Below are 19,195 nucleotides of genomic sequence, written 5' to 3' on the forward strand. Positions count from 1 at the left end.
TTTACGCCTATACTCACTCTCCCTGCAGTTTTCTGCACAGTGTTACTGTAGGGATATTAAAGAGGAGAACAACATACAAAAAAGAAACAAAGAGCCATGACACAGTGTAGAAGAGAATGAATTTGGTCAGAAAGAGGTTAACTGACTCAGATCCAACTGTCTTGCAGTTTTCCCTCCCTCATTCTTTCCTAGGGAATCTAGACAAAAACTGCTTGCACATTTCCCCTTATATATCTGCAATGGAATGGACTAGAGACATAAGATCAAAACCGGGATTAAGTGAGGCATGCCACGTTGTGGGGCGGGGGGTGGTCGTACTCCCCTCATGTGTTCTCCCATAGCTATGAGCAAGCTTATTATAGTTGCCCAGAAAAATGATCCATTCTTGACTGACTGGGAAGAAGAACAAAATATTGTTGGAAGGCTCTACTAATTGAGATATCTCATAGATGCAATATGGATATAGGGTTGCCAAGTCCAATTCAAGAAATATCTGGGGACTTTGGGGGTGGAGCCAGGAGACTTTGGGGGTGGAGCCAGGAGACATTGGGGGCGGAGCCAGGAGCAAGGGTGTGACAAGCATAATTGAACTCCAAGGGAGTTCTGGCCGTCACATATAAAGGGACGGCACACCTTTTAGAATGCCTTCCTTCCATAGAAAATAATGAAGGATAGGGGCACCTTCTTTTGGGGCTCATAGAATTGGACCCCCTGGTCCAATCCTTTTGAAACTTGGGAGGTATTTTGGGGAGAGGCACTAGATGCTATACAGAAAATTTGGCACCTCTACCTCAAAAAACAGCCCCCCCAGAGCCCCTGACACCCGCGGATCAATTCCCCATCATTCCCTATGGGAATCGTTTCTGGAGGTGCATAATGGCTGTTGGGGTGGAGCTTCCCCCGCTGGCCAGCTGGCTGGGGGAGGGGGGAAGCCTGTAAAACCAGGGGATCCCCCGCTGGGACCTGGGGATTGGGAAGCCTATATGGATGCCTGTTCAAACCACCATCACCCTGTATTCAGGCATCAAAATTTAGAGAAATATTGACATAGATTATCAAATTCAGTACAGGAATTCAGTACAGTACAGTACAAATTACGGGAGTTCACAAAACAATAAACCAAAATTACATACAACTTTCACATTTACAGTTACTTCATCCCTTTTTCCTGTCCCCACAGCAGTCCATTCAAAGAACAGTAGACCTGCTGAACATTGCTAAGTGAGTGCACCAATAATGCAAACAATTGCCTAATTTCTACTTTGTTTCTGTGCAGTGGGAAAAACGATAGCATTTTTCATGGAAATCAATATGGCTTAAATTGAACACCTATATAGAATTTTGAAGGTCTTAGGCTAAGAGGTGCATACTGATGCTTTGGCTTTAGATTAAGAAAACATAACATATTACATATTATTGAATGTTAGCATACTTTTCAAATGGTGCTGCTGAACTGGACCCAAAGTATTAAAAGATAAGCTTTTTTAACGCTCTCTTATAAAAAGCATCAGGCATTTTTTGTAGAAAAAGCCCAGCAGGAATTCATTTGCATATTAGGCCACACCCTTTGACACCAAGCCAGCTGGAACTGCGTTCCTGTGCATTCCTGTTCAAAGAAAATCCCTGAAAAGCATTATTTTGACATAGCAATTTCTTTATTTTCTAATGCTTAACTATCATATAAAACTGAAATGCTATTTTTATTGTTTAGCAGAACTCATCAATTATGTAGCACTAGGAATAAGCCCCGTTGTGGAAAAAAATACAATGGACTCTTGAAAGAGGCTCTGAGAGAATGAATGCCCTCCCTCGTTATCTTCCCATGTACCCAAATGAAGGCATTCACTCCCCGCTCCCACCTCAAGGTGAACTGATCTCTGCTATCTGGAGACCAGTTGTAATTCTGAGTGATCTCCAGCCCTCACATGGAGATTAGCAATGGTTGTTTCCCAGGAGAAAATTCCTGATTTGGAGGGTGGAGTCTACGGTATTGTATTGTACCTGTCTGAGGTCCCACCCCTCCTCAGGCTCCACCTCTCAAATCTCCAGGAATTTGCCAACCTGGAGTTAGCAGCTGCAAAGTCACAGTGGCTGTCATGGGGGGGCGGGGTTGCTGCAGCTGAACAGGAGCAAGCAGCAGGCCTAGTTAAGTCATGCCAGTCAGAAGAATAACTGGCTCCTTTTACTGACAGAGACAACCTTGGTGGCCTAGCAACAGCCTTTAGCTAGCAGCTTTCCCAGTGGCCCAATTCTTATCTGTTCTGGGGCGAGTCTGAGGAGAGAAGGGAGGGAAGGAGTGATAGGAAAGAAGTGGCAGCCATGGCCTCTGAGGAAATGCTTCTGGAGGGGCCAGGCCTTGCCTCCTAGTTGCATTACAACAGTGGCAGTAGCTCCCTTGCTGTTTCAGCGGCCTTTGAGGGCTACATGTGCTGGAAGTCCATCTGTGTGGTCCATTGATGGGGCAGCAGAGGTCTCTTGTTGGCAGTGGCCGTGACACCTTTCATGAGGCTGCAGTAAAGTGGCAGCCCTTTCAAAGGAGGATTGATGGAGAGGACACAGAAGTGTCTGAGATGTGTCTGTTTCTGTATAAGAATCTATGTTTTACCTGAAAGTATAATGTGAATGTGCTGTTTTGCTTTTCTATATATAGCTTATGCGCACTGTCCTGAGAGAAAACTGGAGTACAATGAAAGCTTATCTGTTGTTTTTGAAAAGTTACTGAATCTCATGTATTAGGTACTGAGAGCATCAGGTTGTTTTGGGAAACTGTGGGTACAGAAGGTGTTTATTATATATATATATATATATATATATAAAATTCCCCATCAGTAAGACTGTTTTGGTGTTTTGTTCAGTGTTCCCGGGCCTGCAGTAGGTGGGGGATAGGGGAAGAAGAAGAAGAAGAAGAAGAAGAAGAAGAAGAAGAAGAAGAAGAAGAAGAAGAAGAAGAAGAAGAAGAAGAAGAAGAAGAAGAAGAAGAAGAAGAAGAAGAAGAAGAAGAAGAAGAAGAAGAAGAAGAAGAAGAAGAAGAAGAAGAAGATGATATTGGATTTATATCCCGCCCTCCACTCCGAAGAGTCTCAGAGCGGCTCACAATCTCCTTTACCTTCCTCCCCCACAACAGACACCCTGTGAGGTGGGTGGGGCTGGAGAGGGCTCTCACAGCAGCTGCCCTTTCAAGGACAACCTCTGCCAGAGCTATGGCTGACCCAAGGCCATGCTAGCAGGTGCAAGTGGGGAATCAAACCCGGTTCTCCCAGATAAGAGTCCGCACACTTAACCACTACACCAAACTGGGAGTCAGTCAATGGAAACCCAGGGGTGGTGACTGATGCATGATGAGCCAATTATTTGTCGAGTGCATGGAATGCACCTGTAAGCCAATAGGAGAGCACCATTTGGCCACCACCGAAAGGGGAATTATATATATAGATAGATTATTTTGCTTAATATTCAACCACTGGAATGACTTCATTGCATTCATTCATCCCTCACATTTATATATCCCCCTTCTCTGCAAGAGCTCAGGATGGTGTACGTTTTCCCCCTCACAATGATCCTGTGGAGTAGGTTAGTCTAAGGGAAAGTAAGAAGTTTCATGGCCCAAATGGGGACATGGAACTCAGTTCTTCTCCACTCCCCCACCCCAGTCCAAGTCCAGCACTGTATCACATAGGTTCCTATCCTTTTACAATTTTTATATGATCGTCTCAGAGCATTTTCAAAGAACCAATATTTATTGTATTTTGTTTCTGTTCAAATGACTTAATTTCTTATGCCCGCTGATTCCAATCACAGTAAATCAGTTGCAAGCCCATGGATTGCAACTAACCATGATCCTCAGCACTTTTATACTTAAAGTAAACACCACTTTCCTAATTATGCTGTATTGAATGTTAAATGATAGTGAAATAGCAAGATACTTCAGGAGCAGTGTATTATTTAGAAGGAAGATGACAACCTCATACATCAGAAAAGCTAATGTACTATAATAGAATAAATAATGCAAAAGCAAGTGGTAGTTTGCTGTAGCACATCAGTTTACAGACCTGCAACTGGCATTATCATTTACAGTCCCTCTTTGATGTATGTGTCATTTATACACTCCTGCTTCTGTACACAAATTCTGCAGCAAAGTACATTTCATTTAGAGGATTTTGTTTACACTTCAACTATCTGTGACAAGAGGAAAAGAGACTTGGTGGACCTCTTTCAGTTTAGCCTGATTTGGGGCTCCTTCACTCTGCATATGTGGAAGCCATGCAAATGAAAGGGCATACTACATCTGGCTGGCTTAATGGACTTGTCACTGAGAATACCCAAAAGTTAAAAACAAAATTGACTTTTAGGATCATTGTATTAAAATTTACCTTACATATTCAGCATCGGTTTGAGGTTTTTCACTGATTTTGATTTTTTCTGCTTCTAAACATTTTGTGGTGGTTTTAGCTTCCCTTATCTCATCTTCAAAATCTGAACAGAGAAATAATACCCTTTTATCATTGCTTTTATCATTACTCATCTTATTAGTATACACTTATTAGAATACACTTTTTAATATACACAATTGATCTGATTACCTTTATTGAGGGGGAATGTTGGATTATAACTGAAGATATTAATATTTTCCAGTTTCACCTGAGGCCAGTCTTACTAGATTGTGGAATACTAAAGCCTAGAATCTGAAGAAGAGCTATGAATGCCAGGGAGAACTGGGTGCAAAGACAAATTTCATTTTTTGGTGTTGCAGTTCCCACTGCAAAAGATACAAGCTAATTTAAAAGAGGCTCATTTCTTAGGCAGTGGGAATTGCTAGCTGTCAAGAAAAATAGAAAATGTGTGAAATTGACATAATTTTAATTATTTAGTTTATGACCTGATTGTTAAGTCATTTTTAAAAATTCCTTAATGTACAATGTCTACTGATCTGTCATAAGTCACCAAGTTGACTTATCAAATGTAATTTTCCAACTACATATAAAAGCATGGAATCTGGTAAATAAAGTACCTTTGAGTTTCTTCTGGAGAATAGATAGATCCTGTTTTAATTCATTCTTCTGCAGATGAAACATTTTTAATTGAACATTTTCACGTTCCATTGACTCAATTTCTAGGAAGGTAATTTTAGTTTAAAGTCAGAGTTCATTAAAGATTTATGAGATAATTCTTTACCATTGTAAACCCTCTCTAGATACTTTGTAAGGGAGAAATATACACAATACATACAGTATGCTATATGCAATAATCATATGGCAATATTTCTCAGTAACTGACATTTGCATATTTAGAAAATTGCACAGAAATATGGTCCTGAGAATTAAAAGTGTTTAATAGACTCTGAGATCTTTATAATAAAAAGGAATAATCTTGTTTAAGAGTTACCATTCTTTTTTTTAAAAAAAAGTATATTCTACAAAAGCAAGGACATGCTTGCAAAGTCAGGAGGGTTGCCAGATTCAATTCAGAAAATATCTGAGGACTTTGGTGGTGGAGCCTGGAGACTTTCCCATTCCCTAAATATAAATAAATGAATAAATAAAAATACAGCAGTGCAGTTCCCTTGAATAGACTACATTTCCTCCTTCTCTTTTTTTGCCTTCACCAGCAGCTTCACTCCCACTAAATGAAAGTGAACAAGCCCACAGTTTTGTAATCTCCCTGGGGCAATGGTATAGATCACTTTACTCATGGGAGTTGCTGAATGAAACAATCTACTGTATTTCAACCAACTTCTTCAGACTAACACAGGAAAGTAAAAGTATGTAAGGATAGTGAGGTCTAGGGGGTGGAGTTTTCCTGCATCCCATAATCTAGATGACTCTTTACTATCCATGATTTTTACTATCCATTACCACTTCTGAAATGAATGCAAAACAGAGGGACTGTGCTCTCTCCCTCTCTCCCTCACTCACTCACCAGGAAGAACCATGTGACTCTGTCTGCTCCCCCCCCCCACTTTAGTCTCACTGAGATTTAAAGATGCACACACATTCCAAAATACAAGCAGTTTTGCATGCTGTTGGGCTGGGGCTTCCCCATGGTGGCCAGCTGGCTGGTGGCAGGGAGGAGCCTACAGAACTGGGGGATCCCCACTCAGACCGGAGAATGGCAAGCCTAAAAAATCAGCAAGTATCATTTGTGTAACAGTAACTGTGCAGTACAGACATTGGTGAAGTTTGACTGGAAGTATATGTTGTAGAGTTAACTTTGTGTAATCCTTAATTAAGCACTGCTTTTGAATGCTTTCTCACTGTTCCATTTTAAAGCTCCTTGAACTGCTGAGTACCTTGTACTGCAAGGCAACAAAATCAGGACAAATGAGTTCATACAGTCTGAGGAAGCTGTTAGTTGCATGGAAAAAAATATCTCTCTGCAGCTGGCAAATTGCAACATATTGTTCTGCATTGGCACAATCCGGGAAGTAAACATCCAGAAAATAAGGGGGGAAATGATGCTTGCCTTATAGCAGAAGAACACAGGTCAGCAATTCACATTTTAGTATATGATTGCACAGCTGATGCTGAATATGCCCAAGCAACAAGAGTAGAATATTTGATTGAAGCTGAGAGAAAGTGTATGCACATGTGCATGTGTGTATATGTGTGCACTTGTGTGCCCTAAGCAATTATGAACCTGTCATGTGTACTTCCCATTGAATGATGGAGATTGCTACATTTGATATGCTGTCTAATAAGAACAATATTCCATGTTTGTCATTGGGGAAGAAAACCTCTGGAGATTAGTTTGTGGCCTCATTAATGTGGAACATCCAGGGCTTTTTTTGAGCAGGAAAGCACAGGAATGCAGTTCTGGCTGGCTTGGCATCAGGGGTGTGACCCAACATACAAATGTGTTCCTGCTGGGCTTGTGAGCAAATCTATATTTGACTATTGCATATGTTAGATTTTAGATTACTTCCATAACCATGTAAAAAAATCTCAGAATAAATTCTTTTAAATTGTATTTGAAGAATAATTAAATAATATTTGAAGAATAATTTAAACATTATAAGAGAAAATAGAAGCAAGTCAAATTGTGCTAGAGAATCCTGGTGCACAAAATTTTAACATCCAGCTCAAGGGATTTCTGCTTCAGCTCACAACCTCCATCTATTAAAAAAGCCCTGTGTGAAACAATTGTGATTTCAGGGAGTATGGCCTAATATGCAAATTAGTTCATGATGAGCTTTTTCTACAAAAAAAACCCTGGGAGCATCCATGATGACAGTACAGTGATATGAAAGTACAAAGGTCCTTATGTTTTGCTTATGTGACCGCTTTGCTTTTAGGAGTAAAACTGGGCTTTTATTGGCTATTGATAGGTTTGCAAGCTCTGGCTTGAAAAATTCCTGGAGCTTTGGGACCAATGCCTTGGGAAGAGAGATTCAGTGATACTCTAGGACTTCCATTGCTCCTCAGTTCTGCGATATATCATGGAATCTGCCCTCCAAAGTTGCCATATGTTCCAAGGAACTGACCTCTGTTGTCTGGAGATCAGTTGTAATTGTGGAAAATTGTAATTGTGGAAAATTGTTGACCATATTTGTAGGAAAACAGCATTGCATCATAGTCTTTCCAATCCCTAGCACAGGCAGATGGAGAGGATAGTGAATGGGAAAAGGATTGATAACACTCTTATATCTGAGCCCCTATCATACCAGGCACTGGCAGTATTGATATGTTAGGGCACTGCAGCTTACAGTTAACATTGCCTGCAACAGCTGCTTGGTGCTCCACAACAGCATGCTGTTCTTCATTCAGGACAAATCATTATTTTACAATTTCCAGCTTGAAAGAAAATGGTAAAACTGTAGTGCCACAAAGTTTCAGCATAGTCATTTGTATTCTCAGATAATCCAAGATAAAATAATTAAATTCAAGACATACCATTTCTCAAAACATTTTCTCTTTCTTCTAAGTCACATATTTCAGCTTTGACTCGTTTTTTAATTAAAAGCTCCCGAGTGGATGTTAGGCCATACTCATTGTTGAAGTCCGTAATTTGCTTCAAAAACATCTCTTCCTCACTGGCCATTTTTTCCTTTGAATCTGTCTAATGAAGTGATAACATTAAAATGATTGTGTATGAGAAAAATTAATCTTTGTTAAAATAAAACGGGAGTTCCAAAAAACATCAATACAGAACTCCTTCATATTTTAAGACCCGTGAAGGCTATCTGCATTTGACTGTATGCTAACCATGCCATATTAATTTAAGCAGGTATAATCTGCACTTTTGACTAATTGGGATCTGTGGTAAAAACCTTACAATTCCTACCTAGGTCCAAATTCCTGTTTAGCTATGAATCTATGATAGGGTTGCCAAGTCCAATTAAAGAAAAATCTGGGGAATTTGGGGGTGGAGCCAGGAGACTTTGGGGGTGGAGCCAGGAACAAGGATGTGACAAACATAATTGAACTCCAAGGGAGTTCTGGCCATCACATTTAAAGGGACAGCATGCCTTTCTTCCATAGGAAATAATTAAGGATAGGGGCACCATCTTTTGGGGCTCATAGAATTGGACCCTCTGGTCCAATATTTTTGAAACTTGGGGGGTATTTTGGGGAGAGGCACTAGCTGCTATACTAAAAATCTGGTGCCTCTACCTCAAAAAATAGCCCCCCCCAGAGCCCCCAATACCCATGGATCAATTCCCTATTATTCTCTATGGGAATCGTTCTCCATAGGGAATAATAGAGTGCCTAGTAGACATTTCCTTCCCCCCCCCACGCTTTCTAAAGGGGGGGGCTCCATACCAGGGAATTCCCCCCTCCCTGCCCCCTCCCTCTCTCTCTCTCTCACACACAAACACTTACCTTACTTGGTCTTCTTCCAGCAGAATTTGCTGGCTGTGAAAAAGAAAGTAAGACTGCACAGGAAAAGAAAGGGAGGGGCCGTTCCTGTTTCCTGTGCAGCCTTAAAGGGCCGTTCCTGTTTCCTGTGCAGCCTTAAAAACGGATCCCAAGCTGTAAAACATGATTCCTGCAGGTATGTTCTCTCTCCCCCGCCCCCAGACTTTTTAAGAGCGGGGGAGGAGGCTGAAAATTCGGGAGTCCCCAGCCAGGGCGGGAGGGTTGGGAAGCCTAATCTATGACAAACCATTTTCTCTTATTGCATGATCCTAGCAGTGTTTACTCAGAACTCCCACTGATTTCAATAGAACCTGTTTCAAGGAAAACTTCATCAGAGACATATGTTTACTTATGACAGCAGGAATAATAGTGGCCATTCTCAGAACAGTTTTGTCCACATAGATGTTATTAGGATTGTCCACTGGAAGTGTTATGAAAATGAATAGCATTATAAAACATGCCATTAATTGTAAATATAAGCTGATGATGGAATCAGTTAGGTTTCTTCCTTAGAAACAGTGGCTTGTCATGGCTGTCTTTAAAATCTTTTATGAAATGAATCAAGAACTTTCTGTTAAATTTCTAAAACATGAAAAGAAACATAAAACATAATTTTCTCAAATGCAGGTTTGGATTTAACAGTTTTACCTGGTTTCCAGCTCCATTTCCAGCCCTGGGTTGGGAAATACTGGAGATTTGGGGGGTGGGGGGTAGAATCTAAGGAGGCTGAGGTTTGGAAAGGGGGCGGGGACTTCAGTGGGGTATAATCTCATACAATCAGCCTTCCAGAGCACCTATTTTCTCTAGAGAGCCAGTTTGGTGTAGTGGTTAAGTGCATGGACTCTTATCTGGGAGAACCGGGTTTGATTCCCCACTCCTCCACTTACACCTGCTGGAATGGCCTTGGGTCAGCCATAGCCCTGGCAGAGGTTGTCCTTGAAAGGGCAGCTGCTGTGAGAGTCCTCTCAGCCCCATCCACTCACAGGGTGTCTGTTGTGGGGGAGGGAGATAAAAGAGATTGTGAGCCGCTCTGAGACTCTTGAGTGGAGGGCGGAATATAAATCCAATGTCGTCGTCTTCTTCTTGGTGAACTGTCTGTCACCAGGAGATTAGCTATAATAGCGGGAAATCTCCAGCCACCACCTGGAGGCTGGCAACCCTATTTCTACCACAGGTTTGAATGACTTTAATACGGTCTTTTTTAGTCTATAGCACTTCCTAATCCTTGTCCGTCACCTTTCTTATTTGAACATGTCAGTGTCTTCCTGTTCCTTTTCCTATGAATCAAAAATATACTGTAAATGTAACAGAAATACGATGCCTCCAAATTTTTACCACTCTGGAGTGAACAGTTCCTGTTCCTGGGACTCTAGCTCCCACAAAATTTGTCAGAACTATCTGATATGGCAGGGTCTAAGGAGCAAGGAACAGAGTCTAACATAAATGTCATTTTGTAGGGCCAGGCCATGCATACCATCAAATGTTAAAATGAGGTACTGGAGATATAAACTTTATAAAGGAGATTTCAGATGCTGAATGACAACAGCAGGTGATTGACAACAGCAGGCTTGATTGGATTAGGTGTGATATGCAGAGAGGCAGTAGGTATGGAGATACCTGTATTGGTAATGAGACAGAAAACTTAAGTCTCAATTCAGTCCAGGAGGGTGCAAAGATGAAATGGACATAAATCTGACATTAGAAACCACAACGTTCAAAAGCCAATGGGGGAACATTTAACCTTCCAGGTCACTACTGATCTAACAGTAGCAGTTTTCTTTCAAATGAATTTCAGTAGCAGTTTTCTTTCAAATGAATTTCAGAGTGAGATTAGAAAGACAGACTGCTGAATTGCAACTGATAATGAAGCTCAATGCATCCTCCAAGCTGAATTGAGAATTAGGTTCCCTGTCTCAGTACTAATGCCTGCTATTGTCATTTGTCATCTGAAATCACTCCACTCTCCAAGACAGAAGGACTGATGGGCTCATATTCTAGCTGTATCTGAAGAAGTGAGCAGTGACTCACTAAAACTCATGCCCTGCCACAAATTTTAAATGCTACTAGACTCTTGCTTCTTCCCCTGTCTGGAGAGGAAGCTCTCTCAATAATAATAATAATAAACTTTTATTTATACCCCGCCCTCCCCGCCTAGGCAGGCTCAGGGCGGCTAACACGACATGGTAAAACCATGATACAGATAAACAATAAATAATATAATTACTTAATTAATAATTAAACAATTTACAATAAAACCAATAAAACAGTAAGACATTAAAATACAATCAAATGGCATATAGGATGGCTCGGTATTCCTGATCTTATCAGGGGTTCTGTCTTAAAAAGCTAGCTGGAAGAGGGCAGTTTTGCAGGCCCTACGGAACTGGTTAAGATCCCGTACGGCCCGCACCTCTTCCGGCAATTGATTCCACCATTGGGGAGCCTTTATAGAGAACGCCTGTTCTCTGGTAGCTTTCAATTTAGTTTCTTTTGGTCCAGGGATTTCAAGCAGGTTTTTTGAGCTTGATCGCAGTGCTCTCTGGGGAACATATGGAGCGAGGCGGTCCCTAAGGTAGGCAGGTCCTTGACCATATAGGGCTTTAAAGGTAATGACCAGCACCTTGTAACGAACCCGGTAAACAATTGGCAGCCAGTGCAACTCTCGCAGCCCAGACTGCACATGTTCCCACCGAGGCAGTCCCAGTAGCAGCCTGGCTGCTGCATTTTGCACTAGCTGCAGTTTCCGGGTTCGGTACAGGGGCAGCCCCATGTAGAGGGCATTACAGTAGTCCAACCTCGAGGTGACCGTTGCGTGGATCATTGTTGCCAGGTCGCCGTGCTCCAGGAAGGGGGCCAGCTGCCTCGCCCGTCTAAGATGAAAAAAGGTGGACTTGGCAGTAGCTGCTATCTGGGCCTCCATTGTCAAGGGAGGCTCCAGTAGAACTCCCAAGCTCTTAACTCTGCGCACTGCTACCAGTTGCGCCCCATCAAAAACTGGGAGGGAGACCCCGCTCCCTAAACCACCGCGACCCAGGCAAAGGACCTCTGTCTTCGCTGGATTCAGTTTCAACCCACTCAGCTTAATCAGCTTAATCAGCTTAATCCAGTCTGCCACGGCTTGCAACGCCCGGTCCAGATTTTCTGGGGCATTGCCAGTCTGGTCGGGTTGGGTTATTAAATTAATTAAATTAAGATGTAATTAGTGAGTTAGCAGCCAAGAATAGGAGGAGTTGGTAGGGGGGGGGATAAGTTAAACGACAGGTAGGGATAGATTAGGAGATCAATCGCGAGAGGTTATACTGTGAGCTATCCAGACAAGTGCGGATGTCTGCCCAAGGGATTCCAGTGCTCCTGGGGAGGGGAAGATATGACGGTGGGAATAGACAGAAACACAAGAGAAGGAGACAGAGACAAAATGGTGCTCGGCCACCTTCTAGTCTACTTCCCATCCCAATGGTGGTAGGTAGTGGGACCAAGAGGAAATGCCCGTCTCCGTCACTGGTGTTATGCAACGCCAGGTCCATCAACAACAAGACCTCGACCCTCAAGGAGTTTCTACTCCAACAGGATGTGGACCTGGCTTGCGTGACCGAGACCTGGGTGCGGGACGGAGAGACAGTAGCTCTCTCCCAGATGACCCCCCCAGGTTACTCGGTCTTTCACCAGTCACGGAACAACGGGCGGGGGGGAGGGGTAGCGTTGTTCATACGGGAGGATTACACCTTTCGGGCTCTCCCGGCTCCAAGGATCGATGGCATTGAATGTGCCGGCCTGACGTGGGATGTTGGAGAGGGGTTGGCGATCTGGCTGGTGTACCGTACGCCCAACGCACCAGCCAGCGCCTTACCATCACTATTGGAGGCAGTGGCGGGCTGGGCATTGGAGTTCCCGGGGCTTATGGTCCTGGGTGACTTCAATGTCCATGCCGATGACACGGCCTCCACTCAGGCGATGGACCTAGTGTCTTCCATGGCGACACTGGGGCTCTCTCAATTTGTCACAACTCCCACGCATCAGGCCGGGCACACATTAGACCTGATCTTTGCATCCGGGATTTTGGTGAACGATATCGCGGCTGAAGCAGTTCCATGGTCGGACCACCTAGCCCTTAAGGCCCGTATGGAGACGTTGCCCCAACCCTGTATGGGCGGAGAGCCTATTTTGGCTCGCCCCCGGGGCTTGATGGACCCGGAACGGTTCCAAACAGCCCTGAGGGATCCCTGGCCCACTGGCAATTCCCTCGATGACCTGGTGGAAGTCTGGCAGGGCCAGCTATCCGGGGCTATCGATGAAATTGCACCTCGGCGCCCTCTGCGCCCTCGCAAGAGGCTGGCACCATGGTATACCTTGGAGTTACGCCAGCTGAAGCAAGGGCTCAGACGACTAGAGAGACGGTGGAGGCATACTCGGGACGAAGCGACGAGAACATCCTATAGAACGCTTATGAGGTCTTATGAGATGGCAGTCAAGGCTGCAAAGAAAGAATACTTTGCAGCCAAGATTGCATCTGCAAAATCGCGCCCAGCACAACTGTTTAGAGTAATTGGAGATCTTATAACATTGCCACAAGGCAAACCAAATATTAGGGAATTAGAAATAGGCTGTGAGGCATTTGCGAAATATTTTGCAGATAAAATCTCATCGCTCCGCCAAGACCTGCCTATCACATTAGACACAGTAAGTGAAACTGAGGCTCCGCGCCTGTCTTCAGATTTAGTACTGGACCACTTCGACCCACTCAGCCTGGAGGAAGTTGATGGAATTCTCTCTGCTGCTCGCCCAACAACATGTGATTTGGACCCTTGCCCCTCTTGGCTGATTAAATCCTGCCAGAGGGAGCTTAGATGTCCCCTACGGGACATCATAAATAGATCCCTCCTAGAGGGGCATTTTCCAACGCCTCTGAAAGAGGCCTTGGTCCGCCCCCTCTTGAAAAAACCTACAGCAGACCCGGTCGAATTGGCAAACTACCGACCGGTGTCCAATTTACCATTTTTAGGTAAAATTATCGAGAGGGCAGTGGCGTTGCAGCTACAGAGATTTCTAGATGACGCTTCTGTCTTAGACCCATGCCAGTCTGGCTTCCGGCCGGGCCACGGGACGGAGACGGTCCTGGTCGCCTTGGTGGATGACCTCCAGCGGCAACTGGATCGAGGCGGTGCAGCAATACTGATGTTATTAGATCTGTCGGCTGCATTTGATACAGTTGACCATCGGTTGCTGATCCACCGCCTCGCCGACATAGGGGTTGAGGGGCTGGCCTTACAATGGCTCTCCTCCTTCCTCATGGGTCGGGGACAGAGGGTGGCGATTGGGGGTGAGCGATCCCAGAGGCGCACACTAGACTGTGGGGTGCCCCAGGGAGCAGTTCTCTCCCCGATGTTATTCAACATCTATATGCGCCCCCTCGCCCAGATTGCCCGGAGATTTGGGCTGGGTTGCCATCAATATGCAGATGACACCCAGCTCTATCTACTAATGGACGGCCGGCCCGCCTCCGCCCCGGGGAACCTGGACCGGGCTTTGCAGGCAGTTGCAACGTGGCTTAGACTGAGCGGGCTGAAGTTAAATCCAGCGAAGACAGAGGTTCTCCATGTGGGTCGTGGCACTCTGGGGAAGGAAATATCTCTCCCAGCCTTTGACGAGGTGCCGCTGAAGACGGCGCAGCGGGTGAAGAGCCTGGGCGTCTTACTGGAGCCTTCATTATCAATGGAGGCCCAGATAACAGCCACTGCCAAGTCAGCATTCTTCCACCTGAGGCGGGTGAGGCAGCTGGCCCCTTTCCTAGAGCATCGGGACCTAGCAATGGTGATCCACGCGACGGTCACCTCAAGATTGGACTACTGTAACGCTCTCTACATGGGGCTGCCTCTGTACCGGACCCGGGAGCTGCAGCTAGTGCAGAACGCGGCGGCCAGGCTGTTACTTGGTCTCCCAAGATGGGAACATATACGGCCGGGGCTGCGCGGACTGCACTGGCTGCCAATCGTATACCGGATCCAGTACAAAGTGCTGGTCATAACCTTTAAAGCCCTATATGGCCAAGGACCGACCTACCTGAGGGACCGTCTCTCCCCATATGAGCCCCAGAGAGCACTGAGGTCAGTGGGGAAAAGCAGACTGAATATCCCTGGGCCAAAAGAAGTTAAACTTCAAAGCACCCGCACTCGGGCCTTTTCCGTTGCGGCCCCACAACTCTGGAACCAACTCCCAGAGGAGGTGCGGGCCCTGCGGAACTTAGACCAGTTCCGCAGGGCCTGCAAGACCGCCCTCTTCAAACAGGCGTTCACCAATAACTGAATTTAATGTTTACCGCCAGATTAATAACGTTTACCGCCAGTGTTAATTTAGGAATGTTTTAATTAATTATTGACTATTGACTGGTTTTTAATGTGAATTTTAATGTGAATTTAATGTTTTTATTATTGTATTGTTTACTTGAAATGCTGTTAGCCGCCCTGAGCCTGCTTCGGCGGGGGAGGGCGGGATATAAATAAAATTTTACATTACATTACAATAGGTAGAGCTGGGTATCATCAGCGTACTGATGGCAACCCAGTCCATGTGTCTCATGGCAATCTGGGCAAGAGGGCACATAAAGATGTTAAATAACATCGGAGAGAGAACTGCTCCCTGCGGCACCCCACAATTAAGTGAGTGTCTCTGGGACAGCTCTCCTCCAATTGCCACTCTTTGTCCCCGACCCTCAAGGAAAGAGGAAAGCCAATGTAAGGCTGACCCCTGAATCCCTGCGTGAAATAATGTGTTGATTTCAGACTGGGCAAAATTCACTCAAGTGCTAGTGATGATACCAAAATAGCTGAAAAAGCAAAGAGAAAGTGAAGAAAGGCAGTCAGCAAGGTGGGAGGGAGAAAGGGAAACTTGTTGAACTGGAACATATGGAACCATAAATGTATTCTAAAATACTTAGCCATCTACTTCCATTATTAGACAATGGAATCCAATGAAATTAGATTATTAAATAATGAAAGCCATTCCAAATGTTCTAATTCCTAATCAGCGTCTTTTTGAAAGAAAATAAAATTTCAGATAGGCACAGAGAAATCTAATTTTAAATTTTTTTCAGAATAAGCCAAGATAATTACCTTTTAATTCTCCTTTCCCCTTATCCCAATGTGCCCCTTCCTTTTAATACACATACACCTGTATGTGTGTGTGTGTGTGTGTGAGAGAGAGAGAGACATCAAATCTCAAAGATAACAGCTGACTATGGTGATTTCAGTGTAAATTGTGCTTGTCAGAAAAATCCATCCACCTACCCTACCCCCTTTACCTCCCTCCCTCTGAAGAAGGGTACAAAAGCATATACCTGAAATAAAGCATTGCTGGACTTAAAGAAGCCACAGGATTCAGACTTTGCTCTCTCTTCTGGGAGGGGCTCACTGTTGCTCTTTGCCTCCCCTCCTTTCCTCCTACAGGAGGAGCCCTCAGCCAATGGAGGTATGGGAGGCTTGGCTTGGAAGGAAGGAGACTTGGAAAAAAGCAGGAAGCAGCAGAGGAAAATGGGCAAAATTGAGCTGTGATGCAGCAGCAGCAGCCATGGAGGAGGAAGCAGGAGGGAGCCTGTTGCTCATAGCCTATATATGAGCCCTGCAGGGGCTATAGCCAACCCACAAGTCATATGTGTGACACCCCTGCTCTAGATGAACCAAGACTATGGTAGGAAGCCAAAGCAAATGAGATCCTTTTGTTTATCTAACCAAAGAAGGATCAAGCCTAACCTGGAAACTGTAGTGGGTCAAGCCTATCATATAGACCAGTGATTTCCAGCTGGGGTTCCACGGTACCCTGGGCAACTGCGAACACTTCCTAGGGGTACAGCAAGATGCAGATGTACTGCAATGCCAGGCAACCCCCACACACACACACCTGCTACCTCCTTCTCACCAGACTGGCCAGGTCACCGGGCAACTCAAAAAATGCATGCACGCGAGGCTGGCAGCACTGTCATATGTGCGCGCAAGGAGGCACTGCCTGGCCCCACCTCCTTGGCATCCTCCTTTTTGCATGTGCTATGCCAATCAGCAGGCAGTGATCAGAACAGCGAGGAGATAAGTGGGTTGAGGGGATGGGGAGGTGAGGCAGAGAGCAAGCGCCATGTGGGCAGCCTTGGCAGTGATGGCAAGAGCTCTGCCCCTCTTTTCTGAGACACCTAAAATGGCAGGTGCCAAACTGGTGCAACTTGGACCCCCTCCCTCACGGGTGTGGAGAGAGATCCTCCCATGAATCACACTAAGTTGCAGCACAACTCTCCCAGGCAGATTACCTCCTCAGTTCCGGTTTACTTTTAATGATCTGAAAAAATAGCAGAGAGTATTTAGATGTTTTCGAATTAGGTTTATTTTGGAGTAGGCACTCTTGGATGATGGCTGCAATGTTGTAGTGCACCCTATCAAGAGCTAACCATACTGTGTGAAGCAGAGTCACATCCTAAACCCACTGACATTGATGAATTTAGAAGGATGAAACTCCATTTAGGATTGAACTGTTAACCTGTGTTTTCCTACATGCTTGTCATATTGATTTTAAGAACCCACACTGGAACTTTGCATGTAAAGACTACGCACTGGCTAGAAGAAGCATTCAGTTAAAAATGTGCTTTCTTCTGCTGCCAGTCATTTGAATGAACCCATACCGTTGTCTGATGAGGTGTGCTTTTAGCATACAAAAGCTTAGATTCACAAGTTGCACATTCCAGGCTAGCATCATAAACTATTATGACTCTCACATAACTAGAAAGTAAATCAATTCTTTAAAAATAGGTGTTTTCCTTAAGGGTACTGTGAGAAATGAAGAGCAAGGTCAAGGGTACCGCTATGTCAGAAAGGTTGGGAAACATTGATATAGACTGTTGTGACACATTTGGTGTTCAGCAGAATAGTGACCATTCTGCAGTGTACATCTTAACTCCCAAACACCCAGATTGTGTTGAAGTAAGCAGTGTCTGGTGTACAAAAGAAGAACCTTGAAAGGGGCAGAAAGAGGAAATGTCAGTTATAGGGTAGTGTGGTCAGCATCTTCTTTTTTGATAATGTCATTACTTGTCTGTCTCCAGATTGCTGTTGCTATTTAGGGCTACATCCTTTTTCTTCTAGGAAGTCCCTGGGATGGAGAGCTTGAGTGATAGGCTGCTCCCCCCCCGCCCCGTTTCTTTGATTGGCCAGCGTCAGCTGAGGAGAACTATATGATTAGCTGAGTGCCAAGGACATGGTCCTTGGGGGGAGTCTTTTGTCCAGTTGATTTTTGCGAAGTCAGCAATCAGTCAGTTGGCTTCTAACAGAGTCAGTGAATCTGATAAAGTCAGTCAGACATGTTCACTTTTGGGGTGAAGGGAAGTGAATCCTTGTCTTAACTGTTTTCTATCAATTCTGAAAAAGACTGCAGTATTAGAACTGAACATCTAAGAGTCAGCCTATACTGAAGTCTGTATTACATAAACACCAGAACTGGGATTGAGATTTTGGCAAGGGCAATTGGCTAGTATGCTGAAACTCCCATTCAGGCCAAAAGAAAACAATTATATTTTCAGAGGAAAAGAAGAATAATTCCTGCCCAGTTCCAAAGGGGGTTTTCTCTGGGGAGACCCCTCTGGGGAGACCACTACCCTATCTAACTGGCCTTTCCTCTTTCTGCCCCTTCCAAGGTTCTTCTTTTGTACACCAGACACTGCTTACTTCAACACAATCTGGGTGTTTGGGAGCTAAGATGTACACTGCAGAATGGTCAGAATGTGGTTTCCAAAAGGGGGAGAGTTTAGGTACACAAATAAAGAGACTGTCTCCAGGATACCTGAAAAGTCATAGAAAACTATATGAATAAACCTTGTAACTGTAACTAGAATACTCGGTCAAATGCCTTTCACTGTTAAGATCCAAGAATATATGAAAATAAGCTTCAACACTATTTTGATTGTTAAAAGAATTACTAGTCTATTAACAACAGCATTTACCTTAGCATTTCCAGTCTCTGACCCTAGTCAATCCCTCCTATTAAATAAAATCATTATTTCTGTTTGAATGTTATGCCATCTCAAGTTTTATTAAATAATTTATTAAATTTATTAAATACAATTATTCTTTCTGTTTGAATATTATGCCACCTCAAGTGCCATTTGAAAGGTAAAAACAAGAGGGCTCCTACTTATCCTATCAAGTTCCTGGGCTGGGCTAAAAGACAAATCAAATCTTCATGATGGGCTGGGACACACAGACTTTTAAAACAACAATTAAATCCACACTATTTGGGACTGCTCAGTCACAGTTGGTAACTAATTTTTGGTGTGAAGACCTGCCTGAGAGTGGGGAAGTGCCGGGGGGCCCTCA

At 44.3% G+C, this 19,195-nt stretch overlaps 1 protein-coding gene across 1 annotated transcript in view; it reads right to left on the reverse strand.

The window, feature by feature from the left end:
- Positions 1-19,195, reverse strand: part of CCDC172 (coiled-coil domain containing 172) — a 58,789-nt gene that overhangs the window by 31,224 nt on the left and 8,370 nt on the right. Inside the window, exons 4-6 of the mRNA XM_060241562.1 lie at positions 7,887-8,052; positions 5,009-5,110; positions 4,371-4,473 (exon numbers count right to left, since the gene is read on the reverse strand). Of these exons, the coding sequence (XP_060097545.1) occupies positions 4,371-4,473; positions 5,009-5,110; positions 7,887-8,052 (371 nt within the window). The remainder of the gene's footprint in view (positions 1-4,370; positions 4,474-5,008; positions 5,111-7,886; positions 8,053-19,195) is intronic.

The sequence above is a fragment of the Heteronotia binoei genome, chromosome 6 (genome assembly GCF_032191835.1).
Source record: "Heteronotia binoei isolate CCM8104 ecotype False Entrance Well chromosome 6, APGP_CSIRO_Hbin_v1, whole genome shotgun sequence".
In the NCBI taxonomy this organism is placed as follows: domain Eukaryota; kingdom Metazoa; phylum Chordata; class Lepidosauria; order Squamata; family Gekkonidae; genus Heteronotia; species Heteronotia binoei.